Below are 10,851 nucleotides of genomic sequence, written 5' to 3' on the forward strand. Positions count from 1 at the left end.
GGAGACCTGCTTGCTCGGGGTTCCGGGAACGAGAGAGCAAACCGGGAAAGGAGATCAGCTTCGCCGCGGTTTGCTCTCGCGTTCCCGGAGCCACCCAGCAAACCTCAGGGAAGGGGACCTGCTTGCTCGGGGTTCCGGGAACGAGAGAGCAAACCGGGAAAGGAGACCAGCTTGATTACCAGAGGCTTCCTCCTTCCACGGAGGTCAAGAAAAGCGCTGGTAAGTGTCTACATTGGATTACCAGCGCTGGATCACCAGCGCTGGATCCTCTACACCCGAGACAAAACGAGAGTACGGCCAGCGCTGCAAACAGGGAGTTGCAGCGCTGGTGGTGCCCTGCAGATGTGTACACCTTCAAAGTTGCAGCGCTGTAACTCCCTCACCAGTGCTGCAACTTTCTGATGTAGACAAGCCCACAGATTCCCCCGTCCTTAGGTCCTTCTGAAAGCGGAAACTTAAGCTCTGAAGTCACTTCGGTGCTTTTGAAAATTCTACCCATTAAATAGTACTTTAATCCATAGGCCTCTGATTCAAATTAATACACAGAAACTAATTGAAGGCGTGACAGTAGTTGCATCAATGAGGGTCGTCTACACGGCAGCTGAAGGTGAGCCTCCCAGGCTGGGTAGGTAGACTCATTCTAGCAGGACTTGTCCTGGCATGCTAAAAATAGCTATGTGGATGTTGTAGGGTGGGATCAAGCCTGCGCCTCCCCTGAGGTGAGGGATGTCATTATGACCTGGACCAAATCTTGTTATGGTTGAGTTAAAAATCTTATTCTAACTGATGTGTGGACACCCCTTCTATTCACATAACTGTCAGGATGAGCTCATCAGAAGCCCCCTCTTCCACCTAAGACAAACAGTGTGTGAACCTGCCCAGGAATTTGGACTGAGTGGGCAGAAGGGTTTGGCTGAGCACAGGCTGGTGTGTGAAAGAACACAGAAAGAGAACACACAGAACTGAGAGAGGGAGACTGAGGGAAAAAAACAAGGAAGGCAAACAGTAGCCCAATGCGAGCCTGGAAAAAGTGACCATTTAGATTGAATGAGATGGCTAATGAGACTGGGGGGCGGTTAGCAAAAAAGCTGCTTCTCTTGATCTTGGTTCCTAATGCATTCAGGGAAGTCGGACTTTGTACATTCCTTGTCAATAAATGAAACTGGGTCAAAGAAAATATCAGACTCCATCAATTTCTACTTCCGACTGGGACATCCTCACGGCTCCAAACTGTGACTAGCCACTTGTGTTAAAAAGAGGTAAAAATACACAATCTCTCCCTGGCATGGAGATACACATTGTATTTGGGGAGGTTTGAACCCTAATGCCCTCAGCATCTACTCAAGGTTGTCTTTTTCTTGCAGCAGAATAGTTGAGAGTGTGTGAGTGTTTGTGTCTCTATCTGGTGCCTAGAGAAAAACAATCCAATATGCTGCTTAGAGTAACAGGAATTATCGTCATTGCCTATGATAACTCTGATTATTCTTGTTAGCCATACAAATATCAAGTCCCACTTTGATGACTACAGACTAATCACACATCGTGGAAATTTCCACTACACGCATCTGAGGAAGTGGGTATTCACCCACGAAAGCTCATGCTCCAAAACGTCTGTTAGTCTATAAGGTGCCACAGGATTCCTTGCTGCTTCTATCGTGGAAAAAGGTATTTATTGGTTCAGAATTTGCCATCTTTTAATTTTATTATATGTCCCTATGATGTTTCTTGCAGTTTCCCAGGATTGTGCAGCAACCACTGACATCTCTGCTTAGCATGGGGAAGCCAGGACTTTGCCTGCCAGCAGTCAGCTCCCTGAATATTATTGTGATTTTTGGTGGAAGTGGCCATCTATCACAAAGGCAGGCTTACTTGGGTGTTAAGAGAGACTGGAGTGTCCAAGGGAACAGTCTGTGACTCCATGTTAAGGCTATTGTAGTGCTTGAGGAGGTCCCACTTGATACTCGGTTGGTGAAATCTAAGTCTAGAACTCACAGCCAATATGGGGGTTGTGTGCTGCTTCTGAACAGTCTGCCCTGAGGTTGGTACCCGTGCTCTTCAACCACTCCAGACAGCCTGACAGCCCTTCTATCCTGGTAATCGGGGATGGCATGAGTGAGCCAGGTCCTCTTGAAAAGCCTGTGTTGCCACAGTGCGACAATACTCTCCTCTGTCTTCAGCAACTCGAGCTGGAAAAGGGTTTTAAATGGCCGTTACAGTTTACAAGTGTGGTATCCTGTCAGGGGAGTAGGATCAGGATTTGAACATAGGGCCATGGCAGGAAGCACCTGGCCACTGCAGTGACAAGGTAGAGTGGGAATGTGTGGTGTGAGTATTTTGGGGTATCGCACAAATAGGGCAGAGTTAAGGTTGTGTGGGCATTTATCTCCTCTCTCTGTTTCCTGGTTCTCAGAAGTCAGAGTTTTGCTGAACTCAGCCTTTGGGAAGGGCCTGAGCTATCACTGGGCACCTTAACTCTGCTTTAACAAAGATTTTTTTGTGACATTTTATTTCCTAGTGTTTTAAACAGAAGGAGCAATGTTTGTTGGTGGGAGTTACTGGCCATTTAGACAACTGTCGTTCTTACCTAGGTTTGCAGTTGATGCGCAACTGTGACTCGGTAATAATCAAAAGACCTAGTTTTTATATTGTACTTTCCATCAACACAACTCCAAGAGCTTGAATCATTATTCTCATTTTACAGATGGGACTCTGAGGCACATGGTCATCCAACAGGCCAGTCGCAGAGCTGGGAATAATCTCAATCCAGTGGCTTCTCCACTGGGCCACACAGTTGCTCTTTGATTCCAAAGTGCTCCTCCCCTCTCCTCTGCATGTTTTGTTATAGTTTCCTTCTTGTCCTACTCTCGGTGCACGTGGAGAACGATGGATCATTATCAATTTTTTAACATCCTGGTACATCTCTGAAGACTGTTACCACGTCCCCCCTCACCCTTCTCTTCTCCAGAATAAACACGCCCAATTCTTTCTACTTTTCCTCACAAGTCAAGTTTTCTAAACCTCTTTATCATTTTTGTTGCTCTCCTCTGGATTGTGTCTAATTTTTCTGCATCCCTCTTAAAGTGCAGTACCCAGAACTGGACACACTACTCCAGCTGAGGCCTCACCAGTGCTGAGTAGAGCACAACAGTTACCTCCCAGGTCTTACAGGCAACACACCTGTTAATTCACCCAGGAATGGGCAAGCTAGCCCAGACAGTCAGCAAAGAATAACTTCTATGGGCCAAAACTTAAGGAACTCATTCTTCTCTAACTCAGGACATATCTACACTACAAATTTAAGTCGACCTAACTTACGCCAGCAGACAGTCGCCGCAGTAATTACATCGCTCGAGCGTGTCTACACTTTGCTCCTTGTGTTGGCGGTGCTTGACCTCACCAGCAGTACTCACGACGATTGCACTGACAGTGTGGGGCATCGTGGGAAAGCTCCTGAAAGCCAATAATATTCGACATAAGCAATGCAATGTCTACATTGACACTAACTACATCAACCTTGACTCTATGCTGCTCGTGGAGGTTCAGTTATTAAGATGGCGTAGTGGGGCAGTTACATCAGCGGGAGTGAAATTTAAGTGTAAACGCTTCCATAGTTAGTTCGACATAAGATGCCTTGACTCAAGCCTGTCATAAACAGATAGTTAAGGGTTAATGTCTCTTTTACCTGTAAAGAGTTAAGAAACTCAGTAAACCTGGCTGACACCTTACCAAAGGACCAATAGGGGGACAAGATACTTTCAAATCTCGGTGGAGGGAAGCCTTTGTTTGTGTTCTTTGTTTTGGGTGTTGTTTGCTTTCGGGACTGAGAGGGACCAGACCAGACGTACATCCAGGCTCTCCAAATCTTTCTGAATCAGTCTTTCATGTTCAAAATTGTAAGTATAGCCAGGCTAGGCGGATTAGTCTTATGTTTGTTTGTTTTTCAACTTGTAAATGAGTTTCTATTTTGCTGGAAGGATTTTTACCTCTGTTTGCTGTAACTTTGAATCTAAGGCTGGGGGGGGTCTCTTTAGCCTATACGAATCTGAATACCCTGTAAGCATTTTTCCATCCTGATTTTAGAGAGATAATTTTTACTTTTTTCTTTCTTTAATTAAAAGCTTGACTTTTAAGTACCTGATTGATTTTTCCTTGTTTTTAGACCTAAGGGGATTGGGTCTGAACTCACCAGGGACTGGTGGGGGGAAAGGAGGGAGAAGGGTTAATTTCTCCTTGTTTCTAAGATCCGGGGAGTTTGGATCTTTGTTCACCAGGGAATTGGTGAAGTCTCTCAAGGCTGCCCAGGGAGGGAAAGTTTTGGGGAAATAGAAGTGTGCCAAACACTCAATTTTGGCTGGTGGCAGCGTACCATATCTAAGCTAGTAATTCAGCTTAGAAAGGTCCATGCAGGTCACCACCATCTGTACCCTAAAGTTCAGATTGGGGAAAAAACCTTTGCACAGCCTAACTCTGTAGCGGAGACTAGGGCTCAGTAGTCAATGGCCTTGATGTTTACACTGTCTTAACAAGCACAATAGCATTGAATTCCCTCCTGAGGGCACTTTCAAAGCAGGGATCCTTAGCAGCAGCCTCAGTGGAGATCCCAAGAGCTGCCTGAGCCAAGTGAGGCTGCTTTCCCCTATAAACCCTAGAAGGCTCCAGAGCAGGAGGCATGGAGGCCCCTTGTAATATACACGTGTGTGTGTATCAGGCAAGAAATCAAGAGCCGGCCCAGTGCAGCAGTGGAAGGTAGGTGTCTTGGCAGAATGAATAAGGGTTTGTCCATACGGGGTGATGGTGCACAATAGTGGGGTCTTAATTCTAAAGTGCCTCAAAGTGTTGTGCGCAAAGGAACTTTCTGTGGGCGCCAGCAAGAGTCTACATGAGCCAGTTCCCTTTAGAAATCCCATTGCTCTTGAGTGCACTACCCCACCCTGTAGACAGACTCTGAGAGCAGGAGACAGAAGGGAGCAGCATGGAAGTGGAAACCAGATCCCCACACCCACTCAGCATCAACACAGAGGTCAACGCTTCTTGCTGAGGATTAAAGGTAAATCTGAAGCTTCCTGGGGTTTGCCCACACAAGGAGCCAGTGCGTGGCAAGCTGGGGTGGAAATCTACAGTGCGGTAGGTTGCTGTGCGGAAAGGGGCCACGCGGATCCAACTATCACACACTAAAAGTCCCCTATTGGATTTTGCCCTAGTGCTGTTTGAAATGGGGGTAGGTCAATGAGCACTAGGGAATGTTTAGTGCACTGGAGCAGGGTCCACACTGCGTGTTAGTATGTGGCAGGCTAGTGCTCTGCAGATTCACACCCCAGCTTACCACGATCTAACTCTCTGTTTAGACAAGCCCGGGATCAAATTCTGGGGATCTCACATAGGGAGGAAATGGTGCAGGAGTGGAAGGAGCACAGCAGGAGCTGTCTCTCAGGTGCACATCATAGTTGTGCATCTCCTGATCCCCCACACTTCCTATTCTGCCCTTGATAGGTCTCATCCTTCCCCACCCCCAGCAGAGCTGAACTGCAACACTGCAGAGTGTGGCTGGGAGCACTGAGTTCCAGCTGTTCTGTTGCACCCGGGATGCTGCACAAAATCCAGGCCCAGACACTCTCACTCTTCAGGTGGGCAGCAGAGTGCGCCTGGAGTAGAGTGTGTCTCAGGGTGCCAAGGAGGAGAGGAAAGGGAGAGGGGTCTGTATGTGCCTGCTCGGGAGATTCCCTTTGTGCATGGGGAAGGGCACTGGGCAGAGGGAGTTTCCCAGCTGCGCTGCTAGTCAAGGTCCTGCTCTCAGTGTCTCAGGCATTAGCATGAGGAGAGCATGCTCACGCCCTGCTCTGCTGGTGCTGACATGCAGGCTCCTGAGCTGCACCTGCTGTCTCAGAGCTGGGGGAAGAGAGGAGAGAGCGTCTCTTCTTTTCCCATTTACTGCATGGGGCTGGGAACGGAGCAGAGGGTGAGAAGAGAAGCAGATGCATGGATGGGCAGAGTTTAATGGGGCTGGGAATTTCAGGGGAGTCAGGTGACCAATTCCCCTTGATTTTTCAACAGTGTCTAATTTCTTTAGGTCCCTTTGAATATCCCAGCCTCAGAAAAGACTCAGGGAGTTTCACTGAAAGAGGAGATGAACAAGATGGGACATGTGAGAGGTTAAGGATTAATGAATTGGACAGAGAAACTCCATCAGGTGCACCTACAAATCAAGAGTGACCCAATCAACTTAACAGACAACACCTTTAGCTCTCAGACATGAAACAATTTTCTCTTTACACAATGTGTCGTCTCCTGGAACTCACTATCATATGAGATCATTGAGTAATTCAAGAAACTGAATAATGTGGCAAGCTATAGCTCTGGATAGATTTGGATAGGGGGCTAACCTGGAACGTTGGACACGTGGGGTCAATTCTCTGTTCTGCAGCAGGCTCCCTGGGGCCCTTTGGGGGAATTGCTTAGGCCAGATTTTAAAGATGTTGAGGCACCAAATGATGTAGATGGGCACCAAGTGGAATGCTGAAAAGCATCTAAGCAGGTTAGGCATCTAATATCCTTTGGCTTGAATGGGAGTTAGGCACTGAGGCTGATCAAGGACTTTGTAAAATCCCACTGGGCACTGCTCTGCATTTTTAGGCACTAAGTATCTTATCAAACTGTCCCTCTGGGCCTCAGTTCTCCATCTGTACAATGGGCACAGAAACCTTTTCCAATCTCACTGTGGTATTGTAAGGATAAATGCATTAAGGCAGTGGCCCCCAACCTTTTTGTGGCCAGTAGCATAATCATGTTTTCAGAAGAGTGTGATGGGCGCCAACAATTTTTCAAGGCTTATTTTGTATTTGTGCATTAAATAATACGAAAAACATCATATTTAATATTCTTCCCACTCTGGGCTGAAATAATACATACATTTTCTCTTATTTGAACCTCTTATTTTGGAGCATAATGTTAAAAAAATAATAAATTGCAAAGCACAAGAAAACAGCAGTATCAGTTCAGGAAGAATACTCACATACAGGGCCAGCTCCAGCCACCAGTGGAGCAAGCAGGTGCCTGGCAGGGGGCCCTGAAATCTCTCCCCTGATGGGCACTAGACAGGCCTCAGAGTTCTCTGTGCCCAGCAGGCGTGGGGCTGCGGCTTCTCTGCAGCCCCCAGTTCTCTGTACCTGGCAGGCGCGGGACCGCAGCTTCTCTTCTTGAAGCTGGAGAGAAGCCGCAGCCCCGCACTTGCCGGGGAGAGAGAGCACCGGCGCCCGCAGCCTTGGAGTTCTCTGTCTCCGACAGGCACAGAGCCAGAAGAAGCGCAGCCCTGCGCCTCCTGGGGAAAAAGAGAAGCAGCGCCCACAACCCTGGAGTTCTCTGTCCCCAGCAACCACAGGGCTGCTGCTTCTTTCCCCTGTTGAGCACCAGGCGGGCGCACATAAATGCCCCAGTGAGCACCATGGTGCCCACGGGCACTGCATTGGGTATCACTGCATTAAAGACTGTGAGGTGCTCAGATACTACGATGTTGCTCGGTTTGTAACCAGCACACTTCCATTGTTCTGGGTATTTGGGAATACTCATTTAGTGAAGGCTGATTAAGGACCTTAGACCATGCAGTGCGCTACTAGGAAAACAATTGAACTATAAAGGCCCTGTCTGTCTGACTACTCAGAATTTACAGCTCCTGGCTCTGAACTTACCTGGGCAGCTGTAAAATGGGAGGATCTCCGGCAGAAGTTAATATTGCAAAAAACAGTTTGGGAGATCAGAATTAGACCTCAGATTTATTCATGTGAGGAAAGGCTGTGAGATCATTCTTGTTAAAGCCATTCCTTTACTCTCTCTTACTGCCGCTGACCATTTTTAGTGTGGGCTAAAACTTGCCAGTGACTAGCATCCTTTGAGGAACAGCAGATCCTTTGTGGCTCTGCATAGCTTGAATTAAGATCCTGATTCAGCAAAGCCCTCAGGCCCAGATTTTTAAAGCTATTTAAGGGTTGCTCAGCTCAGTATTGCAACAACGCCTAACTGACTGAGGAGCCTAAATTCCATTTTCAAAAGGGATTTACGCATGGAGGAGTCTAAATCCCATTGGCTGTCAAAAGAATGTAGAGTCCTCAGTGCCTACATCTGGGAAAATAAGATTTAGTCTTGGGCATTGTGATGCTGTGTGCTGCAGCACCTAAATAACTTTAAAAATCTGGCCTTAAGGCACATTGGTTGCCTAAGTACTTTAGAAAATTCCACTAGGCACCTATCTGCAACTTTGGGTGCTTAAATGCCTCTGGATGTCTTATCCTTCTGCACTTGCTTAAGCTGATGGGATGTTACTGCCTTTGAAAGTCCTGTCTCTGAGTTTCAGTATTTTTATTTGCATCTAGATGCACCTCGAAGACAAAGCTGAAGAGGACAATCAAACGATCATTACAGAATACATTCTCCTGGGATTCGGGAATCTCCCTGAACTGCAGATCCTTCTCTTCCTGGTTTTCCTGGTGATCTACATTGTGACCATGTCTGGGAACATCCTCATTGTTGCGCTAGTTGTGGCTGATCAGCACCTTCACACTCCCATGTACTTCTTTCTGGGGAATTTGTCCTGCTTGGAGACCTGTTATACCTTGACCATCCTGCCCAGGTTACTGGCCAGTCTCCTGACTGGAGACAGAACCATTTCTGTCAGTGGCTGTTTTGCACAGTTTTATTGCTTTGGTTGTTTGATAACTACAGAATGTTATCTCCTAGCAGTGATGTCTTATGATCGGTATCTAGCGATATGCAAACCCCTACATTATGCAACCCTGATGAACAGCAGGTTGTGTCTCCAGTTAGCGACAGAGTCTTGGATAAGTGAGTTTCTAACTTGTGTAATAACAATGTGGTTTATGTTGCAATTAACATTCTGTGGCCCCAATGAAATTGACCATTTCTTCTCCTGCAGTGACACCAGCATGATCACACTGGTTAGTTTCATACTTGCCTCCATAAACACGCCTTGCCCATTTCTATTAACTGTGACATCCTATGTTTGTATCATTGCTACTATCCTGAGAATCCCTTCCACCACTGGAAGGCAAAAGGCCTTTTCCACCTGCTCCTCTCACCTCATTGTGGTTACAGTTTTCTATGGGACCCTAATGACTGTGTATCTGCTACCAAAAACCAAAACACTGAAAGCCCTGAACAAAGTGTTCTCTGTCTTCTACACAGTCCTGACTCCCATGCTCAACCCCCTCATCTACAACCTGCGAAACAAAGAGGTGAAGGAGGCCCTGAGAAAAGTCATCAGTTAATATATATTGCTCAAATGAATTCAGATGGAGTGACTGATCTGTGAAGGAACTTATATGGCTAAACGAGCAAGAAAGTTGACATCTAGTAGGGCCCTAGCTCATGCCAATAGGCACTGCATTGGGGAATGTGAGGACTTACTATGTCTTGGGTTGATGACATTCCCATTTGTGGCTAAAGCTGATATTTGCTACTGCCTTAATTGGAAACCTGACTGTCTTGCGCTCTACACTCCACATGTTGACATTTGGGATTTCAGATACGTGTTTCATCTATTTCTCTGTTCTCTCTGAGTTGGGAAAATGCCACATTCTACTTGGCACTGGCCTCAGATCCCTGTGGGTGGAATTAGCTGATTCAAATATTTTCTCTCTCCTTGACCTCCTGGATTTCCAAAAGCTCCATAACTTTATATCTGGGAAGATTGTACTAGTCTTCCCATTTGTTGTACTGTGTGTCATCTTGCAATGGGTAGGAAGGGTGTTAGAGTGTGTCTATACTGCAATGTAAGCCTAGAGTCTGTGGGACTTGAACCCATAGGCTCAGTGGGTGTAAAACTAGGCTTGAGTGTCCACACTGAATATTAGCACTAAGTTTAGAATTTCCTAACTCAAGCCTCACACCAGTGCTCAGGCATCTAGGCTCCACTATGCAGCCCTCAGTCAAACCAGTCTGTGCCAGGTCTTCAGCTGGCTAAAGAGAGACCCTCTCCACCCCCCCAGGATACTTGAAAGAAACTGGAACAAAGGACAGTGACTGCAAGGGGTGTGAGCGATTGCTGGACCCAGGCTAAAAGGAGATTAGTCTGTAAAAGGGAGCATTCTGGAACTGGTGAGGTGTATTCAGTTTGATTAGACATAAATTTGAGTGTTTTATTTTATTTTGCTTGGTGACTTTTCTTTGTTCTATCTGTTACTACTTGGAACCACTTAAATCCTACTTTCTGTATTGAATAAAATCACTTTTTACTTATTACTTAACTCATATTATGTATTAATATCTGGGGGAGCAAACAACTGTGCATATCTCTCTGTCAGTGTTATAGAGGGTGAACAATGTATGAGTTTACCCTGCATAAGGCTTATACAGGGTAAAACGGATGTATTTGGGTATAGACCCCATTGGGAGTTTTGCATCTGAGTACTAAAGACAAGTACACTTCTGTTAGCTGCTTTCAAGTAAACCTGCAGCTTTAGGGCAAGTAATTCAGACTATGGGTCTTTGTTGGAGCAGAAGGGAATGGCTGGTTCGGCAAGACAGGGTAGTGAAGTCCCGAACTGGTAGGGAAAGCAGGGATAGAGGTAGTCTGGACACTCAGGTCGCAGTTCCCAGGGGGATTTCTGTGATCCAACCCATCACAGTCAGCGTTGGAAGCTGTTGTCTTGTGTGTGCTTTTACTCCTGTTTCAGGCAATGGGCAGAGCTTCCATGATTCGCTGGTGGACATTTTGGGGGCATTTTCTGACCTTCAGAAGAAGGCACCTGTTGGAGGAGGATGAAGGTGATACAGACCTGGCAGACTCAAACTGGCTGATGCTGCTCATGGCTCTCGGAAGAGTCACTAATGCCCCCGTGTAGA

General features: G+C 46.6%; 1 protein-coding gene across 1 annotated transcript; it reads left to right on the forward strand.

Moving 5' to 3' along the window:
• The first annotated feature begins 8,363 nt into the window (after positions 1-8,363).
• LOC115639815 (olfactory receptor 11A1-like) lies at positions 8,364-9,275 on the forward strand. The gene has a single exon (XM_030542787.1). The coding sequence runs from the start codon at positions 8,364-8,366 to the stop codon at positions 9,273-9,275; it is 912 nt and encodes a 303-aa protein (XP_030398647.1).
• The last annotated feature ends 1,576 nt before the right edge of the window (positions 9,276-10,851 follow it).

This window comes from Gopherus evgoodei, unplaced genomic scaffold (assembly GCF_007399415.2).
Source record: "Gopherus evgoodei ecotype Sinaloan lineage unplaced genomic scaffold, rGopEvg1_v1.p scaffold_130_arrow_ctg1, whole genome shotgun sequence".
Taxonomy (NCBI): Eukaryota; Metazoa; Chordata; order Testudines; family Testudinidae; genus Gopherus; species Gopherus evgoodei.